General features: G+C 36.3%; 1 protein-coding gene across 1 annotated transcript in view; it reads right to left on the bottom strand.

Moving 5' to 3' along the window:
* LAMA1 (laminin subunit alpha 1) overlaps window positions 1-20,616 on the bottom strand; it is a 98,996-nt gene that overhangs the window by 23,207 nt on the left and 55,173 nt on the right. The window contains exons 23-41 of the mRNA XM_071417399.1: window positions 18,509-18,745; window positions 17,274-17,417; window positions 16,748-16,927; window positions 15,954-16,139; window positions 15,719-15,846; window positions 14,562-14,682; window positions 14,263-14,400; window positions 12,427-12,548; window positions 11,431-11,517; window positions 10,993-11,186; window positions 9,889-10,031; window positions 6,955-7,053; window positions 5,861-5,972; window positions 5,530-5,692; window positions 2,965-3,175; window positions 2,618-2,734; window positions 2,357-2,520; window positions 1,607-1,745; window positions 314-407 (exon numbers count right to left, since the gene is read on the bottom strand). Of these exons, the coding sequence (XP_071273500.1) occupies window positions 314-407; window positions 1,607-1,745; window positions 2,357-2,520; window positions 2,618-2,734; window positions 2,965-3,175; window positions 5,530-5,692; window positions 5,861-5,972; window positions 6,955-7,053; window positions 9,889-10,031; window positions 10,993-11,186; window positions 11,431-11,517; window positions 12,427-12,548; window positions 14,263-14,400; window positions 14,562-14,682; window positions 15,719-15,846; window positions 15,954-16,139; window positions 16,748-16,927; window positions 17,274-17,417; window positions 18,509-18,745 (2,779 nt within the window). The remainder of the gene's footprint in view (window positions 1-313; window positions 408-1,606; window positions 1,746-2,356; window positions 2,521-2,617; window positions 2,735-2,964; window positions 3,176-5,529; window positions 5,693-5,860; window positions 5,973-6,954; window positions 7,054-9,888; window positions 10,032-10,992; window positions 11,187-11,430; window positions 11,518-12,426; window positions 12,549-14,262; window positions 14,401-14,561; window positions 14,683-15,718; window positions 15,847-15,953; window positions 16,140-16,747; window positions 16,928-17,273; window positions 17,418-18,508; window positions 18,746-20,616) is intronic.

Below are 20,616 nucleotides of genomic sequence, written 5' to 3'. Positions count from 1 at the left end.
TCTCTAATGATTTAATTAATAAAGTTTGGAAAAACAGGCATTGCAAGCACTGCTTATAGGTAAATGGGGTATAGTGAAAGCCAAATGTTTAAACGTTTACAGAGAAAAATTTTATTCTTACCTAAAAAATGAAAGTACTATGAGAACCCATAAAATATTAATCTTAATTGCATGATAATATGTACATAGTCATATGTATATATGTACCTTAGCTTATGCTCATTAAAAAAAAAAGAAACAGAAAAAAAAGCAGCACAAAACAGAAAATGGAGAAAAGAAACAGAGGCAGAAATATGAATTCTATGGAACTGACCATCACTTTTTTTCTTCAGATTTTTAGCTTCATTCTGAAATTTGGAGCTAAGCAGTAGAGTTTCTTTTCCCAGAAGACTGAAAGACTCCTCTGGCTAAAAAACACAAACATTAAGTTGCCACATATGCAAAACAGTAATTCAACTGAAAACATTTAAGTATTTGCAGACACCTACATAAAGTTATTGAATATTCTTGTTATTTATGAGATATTCTATTCATTACCTTATTAAGCATCCATTAGAAATAATACATGTTGTTATCCTTTATTCAAGAATGTGACATTGAGTGGCTTTGTGTTTAATAATAAAAAAAAGATGACTATGAAACAAAACCTACAAAATTTTAGTTTCAATACTGCTAGTGATTGTGTTGTCTTTAAGAAATTCTAATTCCAGACCTAATTCAAAATTTCCAGCCCTGAGCAATTTAAAGTGAGATATTTCAAAATCACAGTCTTAGAGGCATTCTTTTACCTTTCTCCTACTGAAAAAAACTGGAAAAACACCTTGAAGGATTCATGCTGTAGACAGCTTTAATAAGACAGAGTGCTATATAAAAATATACAAGCTCACAAAACAATGTCAATTATTTTGATCCCTGTCATGTAAAAATGCATTCTCATATGTTTGCTTGTGCAGGTATAACGTGAGTGACAAAGAGGTATGAGGGAGGAAATAGAATTATAGGAAACTGTTAAGATCAGATTGGGAACTGGTCTGGTCTTTCTAACCTACTGTTTCAGTAACAATCAGATAATCTTTGAAGGCAGAGGGATGGTAGATGAGACACAAACATACATTTGTTATGAAATGTCCTCTACTAAGCAAAGTAGCTGTGGTTGGAAATACTCAGAGAGAAATGGAAGAGGGATAGGTAAAATAAGGAGATCATTGCATAATTCCACAGGTGGAAGGGAGCACTAAAGGTTTGGTAATTTAAGTTCTACAGGAATACATGTCAAATGTCTGATATAAATCCTCACAGAATCAAGTCCAGTCCAGCTAAACATGCATTAGACATTAAAAAGCAAACAAAACAAAAGGAAAATGGTACTGCGGCAGAGAGAAAAGCAAGGTAAGCAGAACTTGAGATGTGGTGTCATTACTGCCTTGGAGTAGTGATTCAGGATACAGTACATACTAGCTGGTGAAACAAAAACAACAGGCTGCCATCAAGGACATGCCTCCATCAAGAAGACTCAAGTTTTCAGCAAATGCAGAAACAATTAGAACAAATATTCCTAAATGAGAAAGGAGAAGACATAAATTAAAGTACTAATATTGGTACTTACTAAATCCAAGGGGCCATTCACAACTCTAGATGCATCATCTGCCAAACTTTCTGTTCTTTCAATCACACTTTTAACACTGGAGTGAGTGTAGATAGCAGCAGTTGTGTTCAGAGTCACATTTCTTACTCTGGAAAGGTCACTGAAGAGACAATTAACAAGCAATCCTGTTTTCAATCAAGCACTGAGTTCCATATCTTCAATTACAACATGCACATCTTTCCAGAATACATGATGCATTCTGAAGAAAATGAGCACACCTTGCCCAAGGTTGCATAAGGGGCTTTCAATTCATTATTTTGAACTGAAAGACCAAGTTAAAAGGTTTTCAATTACAGGACTTTTCTCTATTTTGTTAGTTGCTGTTCTGCTTTTTTCCATTCCATCTCTATTTTTTTTCTCCTAATTTGTTCCCTTTTGCCTATGTTAATTTTTTCAATTTATAAAGACCCTTAGAACAAACAAATTATATTGCCTAAACAGAACAGAAACAAGCCCCTATCTGAAACTCAAAGCTAAGTACAGACGCAGGTTCTAGGAGGAAATTATAAGCATCTGAAATCTCTGAAATTAAATTTTGCTTTATTGAATTTATCTAGCAGTGATGAGGTCAAGAATTGCTTAATGTTACTCCAACCAAAATTTTCTGTTTTCAAAACATGGGCAGGGAATGAGTTTAGTGAGTTAGGCCTCTACGTATTAAATCTGACACTAATGTAAACCTCATAATTTTGTAATTCTTGAGTTGATCACCTCTCTAGTGCATCTGCAAGTCTTTGGAAGTGGGTGGCATGTTCCTCAGCTCTGTATACCAAGTCAAGCACTCCTCTCACAGACATCTGCATCACCAGCTCATCCACATGATGTCGCAGTTTGGCGTTCCACAGGACCAACCCATCCTGGTGGACTTCCACATTCTGCAAAAAAAATGTTTCTCTTTTTTTTTTGGTTTTTGTTTCACTAGCAAAATAAACTTAAGAGTCTCTAAGAGGATGTTAAAACTTTAGGACTTACAAATGTAGAGTTCTCTACATCTTGGGTAAGAGCAGCAGCATCACTCAGTAGGACCTCCCCTTCTTTAATGAGCATGGTCGAGACTTCTTCATCTTCCTTTATTTTTAGCTTTTTGTCCTATAGCATAAATCAAGTGTTTTACAGCAGGCTGATAAGCCAGCTATACTGATGAATTCACATAAGATAATATTGTGGTTTTCAAACAGGGGTCTGGTTTCCTTTAAATTTTTAAGGTATCGTATATATTAAAACATTTAAATATGCTTAAAAATGTAAAATATCAGCTTTTTAAACACAATCACATATTTGGTATTTCTTATGCAGCAACACCGACTGTCCAATCTTACATTTAACTCTGCCAGGTTGCTGGAGATGAGAGGAAACAAGCGATGGGTCTCATTGATGTTAGCGAGCGCCTCGTTCACCAGGTCCTGGGCATCCTGCAGTCTGCTGTTCTGCTTTGATAAGAATTGGCTGGCATTCATTATCAGTTCAGCAACTTCCTGCTGGGGTTTGAGATACTCTTTCTGAACCTGGGTCAACAACTTTTCTGCAGCTCTGAAAAAGGAGAGGAATCAGAGCTTAAAGAATCAGCAAAGGAGGAACTTAGGCATGGATTTCTTAAGGAGAAAATGGTGTCATGTGAAATTAATTTATATGCATCTTCCTGCTAAAGTCTTCCATTTCTTTCTAGAATAGCATACATGGTGGTTTAGTTATTCATCTTACCACACAAAATTACGACTGCCTGGGGAGAGGACAGTAATACAGTTCATAAACTTTGCTTGTAAGGACCAGAGGGAAAAGGGGTGAGTATGAATCGCTTTTGTTTGGACTTGATTTGGGACATACCTGTCCACATCAAAATCTCAGTGAAACTTTCCTCTGGGAATACTCTATATCCTAATTGTAGTGATTTATATTTTGAATGTAGGACCAAAACATCATTTACAGGGATTGACATTGGAAAGAAACAAGTAACCAGAACTGAAAGACATATATGCAAGAGTCCAGAAAAGTTTAAATATCAAATAAAAATAAAGAGTCTCATTAAAATGAACACTGATATGAACAATCTCTGCAGTTATATTTTTAATCAGCAACAGAGATTATCAGGCAAATATTAAATTCTCCAAAATCTGTCAGCTGTTAAGTGCTTCAGCCATTCTATTTGGGAATATTTGCATCTTCATTTGAACACTTTCCAGAACTGAAGGAACAGAAATTATAATTATCCTGGAAGTTTATTCCTTCGTTTCTCTTCATTTCAGCACATATACTGAACATGGCAACTCCTGAAATGGTATTTTTGCATAAATGTTTGTCCTTGTTAATCTGAGTGCATATAACATAGATCTTTAGCCAAAGTGAAAGAAACCTACTTTATTTCACAGTTATACACAGCAAAATGCATTCCCATCTTTCTTACTGAATAGCAGATGTGCATTTGCATGTATTTCCTAAAACAAAAAATTCAGAGTCCCTTCAATCAGAAGCCACAGCCTTAAAAAATTACAAGATCTAAAGTATTTTACAAGTCAATAATGGCTTCTGTTTCAGCATAGAGTAAAAACATTATATTCCAAATTGTCTGGGGCCTTTGCCTTTCATGGCAAATGTGTGGAGACCTCAGTTACAGATGCTGCCTAAAGTACATTATCACAAACTCAGTCCACTGTGACTCATGTGGCAATCTACTCTCTAAAAAACATCTACTCTCTAAAAAACATCTACTCTCTAAAAAACAGACTAGCAAGCTGCTTATTTAAATAATTTTTGAATTTACAGCTGCATTTCTTAAAAAATTCTGCAGAGCAAACAACCTTATAGAACTTATTAGCTCTCAGCTTCGATCTGTCAAGGGCCCTTATCAGAGAGCTTTCAGAAATTTCAACAGAGACTATAATTGAAAAAGTTAATTTTCAAACACCTTCTATAACAGCTCAAAAGCTGTTGATGTTGAAAGTCAGAACATGTTGTTACTATGGAACAACACATTTGGAGACATATTTGAAGTTCCTAATAAGAATAAATGGTACATTTCTGGTCCATTTTCATGTCTGTATAGTTTCTATACAGTTCTATATTCAGCAGAAGTGTCTGCTGAACAAAATGAGACATGCTACCAACACAAACACTCTATCCTGCTTAATCCAAAGCACTTTATAAAAAAAAAAAAGTCAAATTTTCAGAAATATTCTACTCTGGTCTAAATCCTGGTCCCTGAAGCCAATGTTAACATTCCTAATGTTTTGGTGTGATATAGCATTAGTTAGAATTTCTGAAAGTGGAACAAAAGATTTGCTGACTTTTGGAACAGTAATTTTTTTATCTTGCCAAGTCTGGCAATAAGCACTAATAGTGACTATAAAAGCCATTTCAAAATAGCCTTCAACTGGGGACAAATCAAGACAACAGAATACAATCCTAAGTAATGGCTCAGAATGCTCAAAAAAATGCTTTTATTTGCAGATCTTTGTGTTACATATTCCAGTGACAATCAATTGTCATGTCCTCACGCAGGCCTGACGTGTCCTGGGCTTGCAATTGACTGAGACAGTTTTCAGCCAAAACCAACACAGAGATGTGTATTAGGGTCAGATCTGAAAGAATCTGAAATCAGTGAGTCTTTTGACTTATTGCAAGGGAATTTTGTATCACATCCAAGTTAACAGCCCTTACTATTGATTTTACAGACTTCTAAAAGACTTTATTATTGATTTGTATCACATGGGATGACCAAGTACTACCAAATCATGTAACTTCAAAGCAAAGTTCACATAGCTCCACCTGGGCTAACTATCATACTGCCACTTATTATGGCAAAATGTTTCTCCAGATATCTCCTCAAAAAAGCAGTGTTGCATGGCAGAGACATATGTGAAATAAAGTTTTTGGTGCAACAGCCTTACTTTAGGACTGTGGTAGCATTATGGTGCTGCTGAGCAAAATCCTTCTTGCGCAATGCATCCAAAAGGGCAGAAATATCATCCTGCAGGCTCTGAGATGTAGCATTTGACAGTGGGAGATCCAGGCCCAGTGTTTCATTTAATGACAAAGCAACTTCAGCAAGTACTGAGGAGGAGAATAAACAATTTAGTCAAACCATTTAAAAAAAGGAACATATTTGAATCCCCGGTGCAAACTATAGCATTTTCCATGTAGATAGGACTTTAGGAGTTTCAAAGGACATACCCTTACTAAATTTTATAAAGAAATGGAAATATCTTAAAAACAAGATACCTTTGATGGTTGTATGCACTGTGTCAATAAAGCCAGTCAGTTCTTGACTTTTATTCCTGGTTTTCTGAGTCATTGTGTCAAGTTGCTGAGCTTTTTTCAAAAATCTAGTTGTCTAGAATAAAATCAGAGATATTTCACAGTTCTCCTAAAACTCCATTGTACCAAAGATTAATTCCTGACTCTTGACTATGGTTTTACGCTTATTTTCTTAATACTGAGAATATTTTAGTTTAAGAAAACAATGCTTTTTGGTAAAGTAAACCTAACTGCTTTCGAATCTCTGATGCTTTCATCCTTGCAGATGCCTTAATTGTGTTTAAAGTTCCAGACTCTCAGATCAGAGTTATCAATTATTTCCATAATCAGTAAGCTGATAATTAGCAAAGCTATTTCTTTAACTAAGTAAATATTATAGAATTTTTTTAGCTACAACTAATGTTTGTTAAGAAAATCACAGTTCTGGATACATCAATATTAATGCAATACAATAATAGCATTCAGTGAAGCACCTGGTTAGATTGTCTATACATGGCCAGAAAATTATAAGAACATTTGGTAAGCAAATGAGATCTAATGGCTGAAGTACTATGGTCTATTTCCTACCTACAATTATTCTTCTGTTAAGACTGGATAAAGAATACAGATGTTATCTATCTTTCCTGTGAGACTTCAGCAGATTTATTTCTCCTGAGACCATTTTAAACATAATACTATGGGTATCAAGGACTTTTTGGTGAACATTCAGCTATGACAGAACTTTTAATTAGTTCCACATACGAAAACCGATGAGAAGAAAATAAATCACTCTCTCCAGTTTTAGGAAATTAAATGAAAACAGTACTAAAAAACTTTTAACTTTAACAGAAACCATGTAAATCTCCTGGACAATATCATAAACCACTATCATTTGCAGAAGATTTCTACAAAGCAATTAACTCCCCTTTTCAGGAAGACTACAGTACGGACTGAATTCTTTCAATGAGCTCTACAGATTTTAGATGATTTCTGAACAAGTTTCTAGCATTACACTATTATGCTATGAAATCTCAAATGATTTCTCCAGATAGGCTAAGAATAAAGAAGCCAGCACCTACCTCTTCATGCAGGTAATCAATTCCACCTGATAAATTCAAAAGATTTTCTTTTGCTGTATCTAACGAGTAAGTTGGGTCTTCTCTAGGAATTATAGACCTCTATAAGAAATGAGAAGTGATAGCTCATTGTAATTTGAAGACTTTGTTGTGGGTCCAGAAAAGTTGGGAAGAAAATAATTATGCACACTATTTAGATTATTTATATGTTTGAAAGGACTGATTTTCAAAGCACACCAGATGACAAAGCAATTACATACATACAGTTCATGCAACACAGTGTACCATTTCTTTAAATAAGCAAGAATCCAGCCAGCTTGTATTTTTAATTGAGTAAAAAGGAAGGAAGCAGCAGTTCTGCATTCCTGATTCTCAATTTCTCCACAGTCTGAGCTGCCCAAATAAACTATTTTGAGGAGTTCCAAGGCCCTTCAAATTAAATATTTCATCCAGTCCTACAGCTGCTATCATTTCAGCAGCCGGTCCTATCAGAACAGCTGCACTAGGGTGTATCTGTGAAGATGACCCTGGAGATCAGCAGTCCTGTGGGTCCCTTTGTCAATGAGAAAGAATAATAGGCTGCATTTGCTTTCAAGGTCACCTCAAACCTGCTCCATACAGCAATAAATAGGTTCATTGTACCCAAGTCTATTATATTTGATACAGTCAAGGCCTGCAACAGAATACCACTTCTCTGAAGATGCAAAGACACTTAGGGCATCTCTTACAGGGAGAGCAAGTCTAGCAAAGGTTATTTTTAGATTTTAGATGTTTTAGAGCCAATCATTGTAAATACAATAATAAGTTACATATATATATACACACACACACACGTAAGTAAAATCCAAATTTTTTAAAAAGTAATACACAAGAGTATCCAGCCTTGTGTCAAATGGAAATTTCAAAGTCTTTTCCTCAGCATGAAAAACAAGTGAAAGAGAAAGCTAAAGCTCTTGAGCCTTAAAGCCCAGCAGATTTCTTTAAAAGCCTAGTTTAAAAAAGCAGGACAGGACAGCAACAAAGTTACTCAGGAGGAGTAAAGCAGGAGGCTTTAACTAGAAAAACAGAACTACTGAAGTCTTCCAATGGACAATCTGATTTGATAATGCTGTCATTACCAAAGGACCCACAGAAAGGTACAAAACAGAGGAAGTAAAGTTCCTGAGCTGCCAGCATGAGGCAGAGGCAACACAGTGAGGGGACAGCCCTTCAGGGAAGATCTGTAATTCACAGAAATAACCTTGGGGATTTTCTGGCCTCCTGCCATGGTTTCTTTGGTACAAGGTAAAAGGCAACATAATCTTTAAATGTCCAGAAAAAGGAGAATACCTTCTTCTAAACAGAGAAAAATTTCAAGACTATCAACTTACCCCCACAATTCAGTTGTTTAAAAAACACCATGGCCCAAATAAATGAAATTTCATGAGTCACAAGAAGTTTTATATCACTTTAAGCACCCCACTTCTAATACAGTGACATCTGGCTTTGATTTAATTTTAATATTGAAAAAATGTATATACTAAAACTTAAAAAGTAAGAAGTAGAAGCTTACTTAACTACTTAAGGTGAACTTACTACAAACTTACTACAGTTAGGAAAGCTAAACTTACTTAAGAAGTAAATAGAAACTTAAACTGCCCTTATTTTTACCTAAGATTTGACTTTTCTTTGCAATATAGTGCTCAATAAAAACTACATATGAATAATGTTTCCAAGTAAAAGATGATGATGCAGGAGCAAACAAACACAAACTAATTATAGAAAGCAAGTGAATCCTTGAAGTATTACAATAGTTCAGTACATTTATGCTTAGGATATATGGGAAGGGAAGCATAACCGAAGCTTTCAAACTGAAAGGTTAGCAACTAAAATTAAAGGATAAGAGTACCTCTGCTGAAGCATAAACATGTAATTTAATAAAGTTTGCCATCAATTATTGTAACTATTAACATTTAGAAGTACACTGATTGCAACTCAATCTGCCTTATATCTTAAACAGAAGAAATTATAATTCAATATTTTAATTTGCTGAATTTGACAGTGCAAAAAGACTCACATTATTTTGATTTTCCTCTGATACGGTGAAATACAAAGAAGATAGCTTTGTTTCCAACTCAGAGCTTTTCTGCTTGACTATTACTGAGAAGACACCAAGAATTGTGCTTATTTTTAGTAGTCATGAAAAAGGGAGGTTCCTGTTTATCTCTGTTTTTGTGCAGAGGCCACATGAACCTATTTCTCAGCAACAATAAACGACCTTCTGCAGTTGCAAAAAGTGGTATTTCATGCTTTGTTTAAGGGGGGGAGGAGCTGAAGGGAAGTTAGCCCCAAGCAGTCTGAAAGTGTCCAACACTGAAACATTCTACCTGACTTTAGTGTCCTGAGATGAAGGATTGAGTAAAGCACTTGGACTGCCACACAGCCAAAAAGAAAGCAAACTGCTGCACTCCAAGCACCCTTGCAAAGGAAAAGCAGTACATCAATCCAGGGAAGGACCCAGGGAACTCCAGGGAAACACCCCCTAAATCTATGCCTTGGCAGCTCTTTAGCAAAGGGACCAAAAAGGGAGAAGACCTGGCCTGCTGTTTCTATTTCACCACTGAAAGTTAATCCCCTTGCTAGCCAGACTTAAGAAGGCACATAATCTACACAAAGCACATACATACAGCACATTCAGAAATTCAATTGGTGATTGAAAAATATATCAATCCATTTATTTAAATGCCAGTGCAACAGATGAAAAGAAACTTATACCTTATTTGGCTGCCTGTATATTTCCACAGCAAACATAATGGTCTTAATCTGGCCTTAATCACTTACACATAGTCAAGCTATGAACTTCAGGAGGTCTTCTATCAAATTACTAGCACCTGTAGGTGGCTGCAAGTTTTGCTTTAAAAGTGACTGAATATTTCTGCTGTTGATGTGTTCATTTACCTTCAGATGTTGTGTTGCATTCTCCAACTCTGACAATATCCCATAGGGCACACGGTCAATGCCAGTGAGGTTCACTGAAAGCATGGCCTCATCGAGATTGTCCAAACTGTTTAATAAAACTCCTGTGCAGTTGTCATCACAAACTAAATAAAAAATTTAAGGAAGCAGTATTATTATTAAAATGAAGGCAAAAAATACTGCACTTTTGATTTAGACAATATGTGCCTTCATCTTCTGAGTTAGAAGTGATGAAGTATAATAACTCTGAATGTACAGATTTGTAGTCTTGCCTTTCCCTTCTTGCCCAAGAGTGAACTTATTCCAAACACATTCTCCTTAGGTTAGCACACATTAGAGCCCTATTGGTCCTGCTAGCTATTGAGCTGCTTGCTGCATTATAAGCTTATTGAGCCTATTTAGCTTTTTTGCAATAAATCCATGTTGAAGCCACTCAGTCAAACAGGTATGGCAGACAGGAAATTCAAGCCTACAGTCCTGTAATTCCATTTATTTCTCAGATTTTTTTTTTATTTATACAAAATAAAACCAGAGTTCTAAATCCTGATTCATCACAGAAGCAGATTGCTGTACTAGATGTGCCTTTCTGCTACTTACACTCCCATAAGGAATTATAAGAGTAATTATTGGGGGAATATGACTTATTATTGGTGGAGAATGCCTATAAACCTGGCACAATACCAAAAGCATTATTACAGGAACCTCACATCCAAAGGGTCAATGACATAGGAATTCAGGATTTTTCAATAAATAAGATATTATATGGTCAGCAAAATTCTTGAAATTATCTTTCCTTAAACTTGTTTAAGGCAGTTTAAGGATTAACTGCTTGGCTGATGTTATGATCTCTATTGTAGTTTCCTCTGCGTTCACAGAATGACTGAGGTTGGATGAGACCTCCAGAGAACACCTTCTCCAGACCTCTCTGTTTTACAGAAATAATAAGTTGTTAGAGTTTCTTTCCTTCACAGAAAGAACAGGGCCTGACATCATATAAACCCATCCAAGGAATAACCACGTGCACATAAATACCACTGGAGCAGACCACAGCCCCTTGGGAAAGCAAGCAATTTAAAAAGCACCTACAGACACACTCGTCCTCCAGCAGAAGGTGCCTGGGCTCACACTCCTGGCAGAGCTGTCCCGTCACCCCCGGCTTGCAGAGGCACTGCCCGGTGGCACTGTCGCAATTCCCATGAACGGAACCGCCCGGATTGCACTGGCACACACGGCAGCTGCCACCAGGGAGCTGGGGGGCACCGTAGTAGCCAGGGGAGCACCTACAGGGAGGAATGGCACACTGAACATCATGGAGTATTCATCATGACATCAGATGCTACATGTACTGACAGCTTGGGGTTGTTATGAATAGTTCAACAGAAACTAGCAAATCACTCCAAGTCCTTGAGCGCTCATTCATACACTTATTTATGAACACTGAATAATCTGAGTGCACATATGGCTCATATTAACCAAACTGTTCTGGGGAGTTGGGAATAAATTGGAACATCATGTGTAACTCACCTTTCACAGTACTGTCCTTCATATCCTGGGAGACAGGCATCACAGTGGTAATCATGAGCACCTTTCAGGACACAAGTGGGACTAAAACTAGGGGAAGGATAAACAAATACCTGCTATCATATAATACCATACAAAGACAGATAACACCCTCAGCCACGAGTTAAATACTGTAAGCAACCTTCTGTTTAATCTGATTGCATTTCTCTTGAATTTGTACTTTAAATTAGTTAAGTTTGGTTGCCCAATGCAGCTCCATTACTGCAGAACATGCTAGAGCCCATTATGGCCTTCCTTTGAAAAGGTAAGACAATGTAAAATGGATGCTCTATGATATGGCTAATGCATGTATTTAATTGAGGCTGGCATGAAGACACCAGAATTGCTAGACTCTCATTCTGACTCAATTATACAAAAGCAAACAACAAATATGCTTCTTAAGCTTCTGAAAAAAACCAGCCTGTTCAGCATTTTGTCTTTCAAAATACAATGTTAACTGTTCCTCTACCAAACAAGCAGATGTATAAATTTCAGACAAAAGAGTGTTTGTTCTTCCCCATGGACTGATCTCATGAAAAGTTCCTGAATTGAGTGGGGATGGCTTGAATCTTTGTAAATACAAAAGTAGTGTTCTCTGAATGAAGAAGGAGACTCACATTTGATACTAAACAATGTCACAGGAACTTAGTCAACTATCAATAAAACAGTCTATGTGTCTGTTATAGTCTTAGAGAAAAAAATTACTCATCTATCACCTAATATTTTATTTTAAAATTTCATACAGTTCAGTTTAGTTTCATACTAATACAGCTCAGAATGCAAGCTCCATTTACTAAATAAGAATAGGCAGCATTCAAATGTATAAAAATTAAGAACATCTAACAGTAACCAACCCCTACTGCCATAGTGTAGGAGGAGCAGAAGGAGTAGGAGGTTGGACAAACAACACAAGAAATGGGAATGGTAAAATGTGCACTGGATTTAGTAAGTCCTGGTTACCTGATAGGGTTGGCTCTGGGACAGGCACAAGGAGAGCAGTCACTGGCAGATCCAGTTACTTTCCCATAGTAGCCTGGGGCACAAGCACTGCAGTAATCACCAACTGTGTTATCTCTGCAGTTCTGAGACAAAAAATTCAGATGGTTTAAAACAACAAGAAACAACAGGAATAACTTTATCTACTTTATCAATACATGTGTACAGATTCCAACAATGATCTCTGCATGTCACTACTCCCTGGTCAAAATTCTCTGAGTGAAAAAACTTTTTATGCAAGCAGAATGCCAGCATATTTTCTCTTATGTGAATGCCCCTTCAGGCAGGCTGACCTAATTTCTTTTTTAAATTTCCATAAAGTCTATGTATTTTTGCTACTATTAATCAATTCAGGTCAGGACATCACAGTACAAAACAAGAAATCCTAAAAAAACCCCAAAACAAAAAATCCAAACAAAAGAAACAAACAAACAAAAAGGACAAATTAAACAGAATACCTAGCTTTTCTGTTTCAGTATTTCAGCAAATGCTGAGGACTATCCGAAGTTAGGATTAGCAGACACTGCATTTTATTTGTCAAGAGCACTTATCAATAACCAGTGCTGTTAATATTAAAACACTAAATTGGTATTATAAACAATTTAACTGACTAGTCTCCCAAGTGAACAAAAATATTTTTCTGCTCCCCCCCCACTTTTTTTTCTTTTAACCTTTCTTTTTTCTTATTCTGTATTTCATATACCTGCTGGTGAGTATTTTAGGTTGGTTGGTGAGGTAAACAGTAGCAATGCAACCTCCTATTTTATGGGAGCAGCAGTCAGGTGAAAAACAACTCTCTTGCCTACACCACTCAGCTGGAAATGTCTGAGCAGTAATCCCAAAACACAGATGACTTGCTAACCCTCAACAAGAAACTAAGAGGAAGAATGATGAATATTCACCTCTGTGAAAGACCTATGCATCTTAGCCTTGCAAAAGTGAGAACTTTAGTTCTTACTCATGAGATACATACTTTTGTACAAACCCGAAAGCAAAAGAATGGCTTAGAAATGCCTGAAGGACTAAGGAAACTCACTTAAAAACTAACTTCAAGAATGAATTCAGCAGAAGTTGACTTTGAACTAACCCAGTCACCACTGGAAAAATAAAGCTGCTGGGGGAAAATAATTGGAAAAAAAATACTAAGCAATGCCAGGGAATGGATTTAATATGTCTTATTTGGTTAGCTGAGAATTTGCTGTCCATAGCCTGTCAGACCATAAGAGAGAGGAAATGTGTTAGTCATATGTGACCCCTCTTTGCAACCTTTGGGATAAAATGAGAAAAGTGAGCAAATCAACTTAGCTGAGGCATATTCCTACAATACTGTAGTCTCTGTGCTTAAAAAAAAAAAAATGCCTCATTTAAAGCTGCCCAGAGGATTCTCTTCCTGAGAAAGAATTTATCTTTGATTTAAGTCTGTGGTGCAGTATGGCTTACTGCATCCTTTATTTATTTTTTTTTTTTGTGTGCCTAAGCAGACCTTGTCCAGAAGCCCAAAAAGTCTCACAGAAAAACAGACAAATTCAACCAATATAGAAATAATATTAAAATTAAAATTAAAACTAAAATAATTAATGATTTTGAGTATGTTAATGCCCCCAAATCTTCCTAATTTTACTGAATGGACCATAAGGGAAACTAATCAGATTTGCCATTTTTCAGAGTTGTAGGGGGGAAAAAAAAAATCACATTTTATCCAAGTAGTACAGCTGTATACTTCTCCTAAAAACTCCTTGGACAGGTCACTGCTATTTCACTCAAGTGAAATCAATAGAAGAATGTGTAAGATGTACATACCAAGCACTTCCCAGTGTCAGGATCACAGGTTTCACTGTGGTTGTTGCACTGACATGGCACACAAGGTGCTAGCAGAGTGTGAGGCTCTCTTACATTGAGTTCTGTATGCCTTCCCCTGTAGTATCCTGGAGCACAGCTCTAGTTGTAAGAGGAGTAAAATAAAATTTTAAAGAAATTATCACAGCTATCAACGGCAACAACAATTTTAAAAAGCAATAAAGTGGGGTTTTTTGGGTTTTATTTTAATTTTTTTTTCTTCACACTATTAGACATACAAAAAAGATTCAAGGGTTCAGTACCTGGCAGGACAATCCAGTGTAACCAGCAGGACACCTACACTGCTCTACAAGATGAGCTGGAGGTCTGCCTAGATGCATTTCTTCAAACCTGACTGCAATTTCCATTGAGATATTTGCAATTCTACAAGATAAATGCATAAGAGAGTATGAACATCTTAGGAGGCATGAAAACAAGATCCAAAAACATTTTCAGGCTTCAAGGTCAGGGCTACAATACATAATCTTCCATAATGTCCCATGCAAACATCTCAAAACCTGAAGATTTTTTTACTTATTTATGGAATTAAAGAATCTACAACCAAACACATCAGAAATTGTTAAAAGTAATAAAAGCTGATCCCTCCCCTCTCAGTCTGGAAAACTTCCCAAACCCACCATGCAAGTGTATGTAATTCTTCATTATCAGAAATATAAGACAACTACATTTGTCTTGCGCGACAATTTTGGACAGAGCTAACAAAAAGCTCTGTCCAAAACTGAGGGCATGTGAATCAAAAATAACACAGAATCTGGAGGTAGAATCAGACTTCTTCAGAGCTGTGAAGACATAGAGACATTGGGTTTTCATTGGATGCACCTTTGCTTGTCTTGTTTGTTTCCAGATTGACAGATGACATGATGATATCTTATCCCCTCCCTCACATTAGTAACAGTTCTGGACAAAATGGTAATAAAATGCTACTATTCTTAGGTAGGACTGTTTTATTGCCATTGCTCAGAGTCTCTCAAGCTACAGGACACATCTAGATTGATGTAAACCCAAGAACTCAGAGGACCATATGCTTCAACTGAAAAAAGAAACAGAAAATTCAACATCCATAAAAATAAGATGGAAAAGGAATATTTTAGAAAATATAACTTATTTAACTATATCATCAGTCCTGCAGAACAGTGCGTCAGCCTGTTCTCCTTTGTGTGTTTTGCTATCACAGTAAACAGCAGAGTCATTTAGTGCTTCACAAAAGATAATTCAAAAGGGATTTTGTTGCAATTAAAATCATAATTTTTATTTGTCAGAGGAAGAGCAGAAGTCATAAATAGGAAATTGTAAATTTCTCTGAGGTAAGTCTTTACTGTACAGCTCAGTTGGGGCTATTTGTAAATTAAATTACAGTAAATGCAATACAATAAATAAATGCAGTCAGAGGTTGCTTTACCTGCTTTGCTGTAATCCTTGGCCATAAGCTGCCTTGATAAGGATGTATTCAACATTGCTGAGCACAGACATGAAGTCAGAACGTAAGACAGGCTCATCAGATACAGAGTTAAAATACTTCCAAGAATCCTAGGGAAAGATAATACATTTATTATTATTATTTATTTATTATTAAAACCAGGAACATTCATGTTTACTTCAAGGTAATGCTGTGTTCCTGCTGTGTTTTGGCTTACCTCCTTCATTTCTACTTCCTTGTCAGTTCTTATTCCATTTTCTGGAGAAGGGATGTCGACATAGATGACCAGCTTGCTGGTGTGACCTCCTTTCATTAGAATCTGTGGCTCAAAATTTGAAGTTCCAAAGCCATCCAAAGCATAAAAGGCAACAGTATATCTCAGCTTCCCTCCATAGGCCATGAGCTGTTTGGATTAAAAATTATTACTGTTATTTATTCTAAGGTCTGAGCTACAAGTTGAAAATATCTTAAAATCATCTGTAGACTGGAAAACTGCCAGTCCATTGAAGAATTGGCAATAAAACATGAAAATTGACTTAAACTCTGTGGCTTTTCCATCAAGGTTAAATACATATTTCTAAAAAGCAGTCTTAGTTTCTTTACCTAGAACCTCTCAAGGTGTGCGCTCAATTTACATTCAAATCGTAAGCAACAGAGATTCCATGATCTGTATACTGATTCTAGCATCAAGGTTGAAATTTTTTTTATGTTTCTAAAATGACACCAAATATATCATTTTTTCCCCCCCACAGAATCTGTGAAGTAATTAAATATGGGTGTTACCAATTTACAGGATCAAGAAAAATCTTGGTAGGAAAGGGTAATGTAAATATATTGTTTGTGCTTGCTATATGTGAGTTCTATCACTGAATAATTACAATATTATGACCTACAAGAATAGAACTAACATAGAAATATGTTATGAAGATAAAGTTACTATTCTAAAGTAAAGGAGTGTCTATCAGACAACAAGGTTATCTACAAAGCATTCCAATTATGTAACGGTCTTACCTGGTCTCCCTGAAACTGCTCTGGCAACTTCCAGTAAAATGTTTCTGTATTTAAGTATTTTCTGACTATGGCAGCATCCAATAAAACATCAGGAAATTGTGAAAATACTCCTTCCACTGTTCCAGTCAGGTTACTTTGAGCTACTATGTGCAGAATAGTCTGATTTGGAGTTAATGTTATCTGCAACACAAAGAGCAAAAGATTCATTCAACAAATATCCTGTTAACAATTTTAGCTGCTTTGAAACAGTCAATAGTCCATCTTAAGAGTAATAAATGCCCAACCCAAAAAACTGGAAAACACACTTGATATTTACTTTTTTAAGAAGTGAAGAGAGAAACACAAGGTTCCAGAAATAAGAGTATGACCATTTACCACTTGCTTTCTTTTCTGTTCAGACCTGTGACACTGACCCCATAAGCCAGTCAGGACACTCAGCCTGGTCCATTAAATGTGCACACCAGCGTGGTACCTAACATGAGGATAACAGCAAATTGTCTCTGTGTGATTGTATTGCTTTACTTACAGGGATTCTCACATGGTCTTCTAGTTCTGAACAAGATGCAGACAACCCAAAACAGAAGCATGGAGTACATCCTAGTGCATTGTTAGCAGACAGACCAAAAGTACCAGGTTTACACTCACTGCATTGTAGACCAAAAACATTTTCCTGGAGGACATTAAAAAAAAAAAAGTAACAGTACACTCATAATGCCTCTCTATCTAAATGAAAGATTATTATTTTTTGAAGAAATCTTAGTTGTTACATAAACTACATAGCAGAATATCAATTATTGTATGCAATCTGTTTTACTGTGCAATACATTACTTTTTTCTTTATCTTCCAATGCTGTTTTGCTTTCTTTCTTAAAAAAAAAACAAAAACAAAAAACACACACACAAAACTCCCCACAAACAACCACAGAACATTTAAGTTAAGCTCATATATTTGACTGTCTATCAAAAATTAGCAGCTATGTCTTTCAACTCAAGACAGAATTTCCTCCCAAACGTGCATCTGGAAAATGAGCTCTAAAAGCCAAATAAACTGCTCAGTATGAATAGGAATCAAGGGATCTATTCCCAAGTGTCTATTTTTGCACTCAATTCCCAATTGGTGAGCTGAACCTCAAGAAACACCCAAAACTACAGACACTGCCCAATGGTACCTTTAACCAGAGATTGGACAGACACTATGAAGGCATAAATTTGTTGTCTTGAAATAAGTTTTCTATCACTCAGTCTTTCAAAAACTGATTCCCATCTTTTCAGAAAAATCCATATATGTGTTTTTAATGTTTCCTCCCCTATATACAAGAATATCAGAGTTCACTATTAGCAATATATCTGAGTTATTCTTAAGCACTGTCTTTGGTTCCAGCAAAGGAAATTAATTCGAACTCGCAACATAAAGGTATTTCAAAAAACACTGAGATTCTCCCATTCATATTTATTGGTTTCTTCCTACCATTATAATTTGAATTTTCAAAAAAGCAGGCTGCATCATCTGAACTAATGCGTTGTTCCCCAGCCTAATAAAACCAAATGTGTACAAACAGAAAAACTTCAATGGTTTTGAATTTTTCCTGACTAATAGTAAGATCTGTCACAGGAAATTCTTTAGCAATGATCTAGGTGTACTCATAAATGATGGAGATTGCTTTTTGAAGTCCTTTCAGCCCTGTATCTTCCCTGATTTCAATGCAATCAATGTCTAGAAAGGACCAATGCTTTCCTAGAAGGGGCAGAATGACTCAGTACCTTGCAGGTGCAGACACCGGTTTCTTCTTCACAACCACAAACTCCTTCGGTGCCATTACACGTCTCCGCTTTGGTTCCACTCAAATCACAGTCACAGGCAACACAGTCCGGGTAGTCCCTGTAGCCCAAGGCACACCTGGAACACTCTCGTCCTCCAAATTCAGTTTTGCACTGGCATTGGCCTGTCAACACATCGCACTGGAGACTGGCTGAACCAGCGCTGCTACAGTTGCAAGCCTTAGTGGAAGAGAAGAAAGGTTAATAAATAGCAGATCTTTTAAAAAAATTTCTTACAGGAGAAACAGCACAGTAAATTTAAAAATGACCCTTAAAACTTAGTATTTGTCAACAAATACTGTACAATAATAAAAGGGAAGAAATTCCACACAGAAATGAGGTTGTTTGGTTTGTTTTTTAGCAAAGAACTGCATTTCCAATAAACAGTGGATGGCAAAAAGTTAGAAGCTTTGTTGGTTCCCAAATATGGGTTGGGAACCAAAGGAGTTGAAGGAATCTGTTCCAGAAAACAAAAATATATCCAAAATACTTAATTTACAGCACTAGTAATTGAGTACAGCAAGTAAATAAAATAATGTTGTATAAATTCTGAATGAAAGAAATCTGTATCATCATTTTATAAATATGACAGAAAGGAAAATCTTAAAACTAACATTCTGTTAAGATTTCAAGAAGCATTAATAGCTTCTGCATCATGCTCAAGCTAATTTTACTATTTGATGAAGAACCAAGAATCTCATTGCATCCCAAAGGTGGGAAGCTCAACATGCAGTTGCAGCTCAGTACTGAAGGAAAACTGTTTCCTGGCAGAATGCATCCTTCATTATGCAATCAGTAATATGAACCTGGTATTACAAACGTGCAAAGTGGGTGTACTTTATTTGTCATTCTTTTTTGAAGCAGTTTGGATTAGCCTTCACTCTTAATTTCTTATCTGTGGTTACTTCACAAATCCAGTTTTGGTCTGTGGTTATTTCTAATTGAACAGGCAAAAAGTACATTCAATCTATCACTATCTACTGAGCATTTTCCCTGAGTTATTTTGCTCATCAGCTCTCTGTGAGATGAAAAGCCTTTACCTTGCCAAGTCCTGCATGCCAAGACCCACAAGTTCCAGAAGAATTACTGTCTATCCTTTTGCATTCCTCACAATTTTGCTGGTTACCCATGGCACTCTTTGTATTAATACAAGTTTTTACTCCAGCACCAGGTACTATAATACCTAGTTTAATACACTTTATGGTCACACAGGTTGACAACTTCAGCTCTCAAGTATCAGTAAAGGTCCACAGCTCTGAACATCAAACTCTAAGTTAGTAATAATTTACATGTGTTCAATCTCTAGCTACTTGTGACAAAGATAAATAAAGACTCTAAGGTACAATGCACTGTAATCTAAACAAGACTACAGCTCTGCTACACTACTGCACCCAGAAATGGATACTAAATATCAAGAAAACCTCTAGAAACAGAGCCAGATGAAGTAACCACATATGCATTCCGTGTTGCAAAACCAGACAGTCTGGGCTTCTCAGCATCTCCCCCATTTTATCCATGTAGAGAGCACACAAAGAGTCTCTCCTGGATTTGCCAGAAGACAATGCTCCTCATCTTAAACTACCACATCTGACTATTCAGCATAGGGTATATCCCGCTGTTGGGACTATTATCTGGAGATCATGTTACTGTTTGTTGTATCAAGAAGGGATCTAAAATATGTTATAATATTTCACATTCATTACTGTGATGTTGCAACAAAAAGGAATGATAAATAACCTAGAAAAACTAATCAACTGCATATTTAATTGCACCTGATCATTGGCAAGTGTTGCGGAATCACCCTATGAAATGAACACCTCAAAAGAAATGCAGAAGGACCAGCACATTGTATTTGCAGAATGTTAGGTAAGAATGACAGTAAGCTGACAGCTAAAAAAGCCATGGTTTAAAGACCAGTTGCCAACTATGTTACTATAAATCACTAAGATGGTTAACTCTGCAGACTTATTAGGACTACTTTATCATCCTTACTCTAAAAAATTAAAGAGAGAAAAAGGATACCAATTTGGCTGACACTTAAATACTTACAA

Source organism: Agelaius tricolor, unplaced genomic scaffold (assembly GCF_023055355.1).
Source record: "Agelaius tricolor isolate 1412-34295 unplaced genomic scaffold, bAgeTri1.0.p SCAF_2, whole genome shotgun sequence".
Taxonomy (NCBI): Eukaryota; Metazoa; Chordata; class Aves; order Passeriformes; family Icteridae; genus Agelaius; species Agelaius tricolor.
The sequence above is the reverse complement of the archived record's forward strand: the minus strand, read 5'-3'. Positions and strand labels throughout refer to the sequence as shown.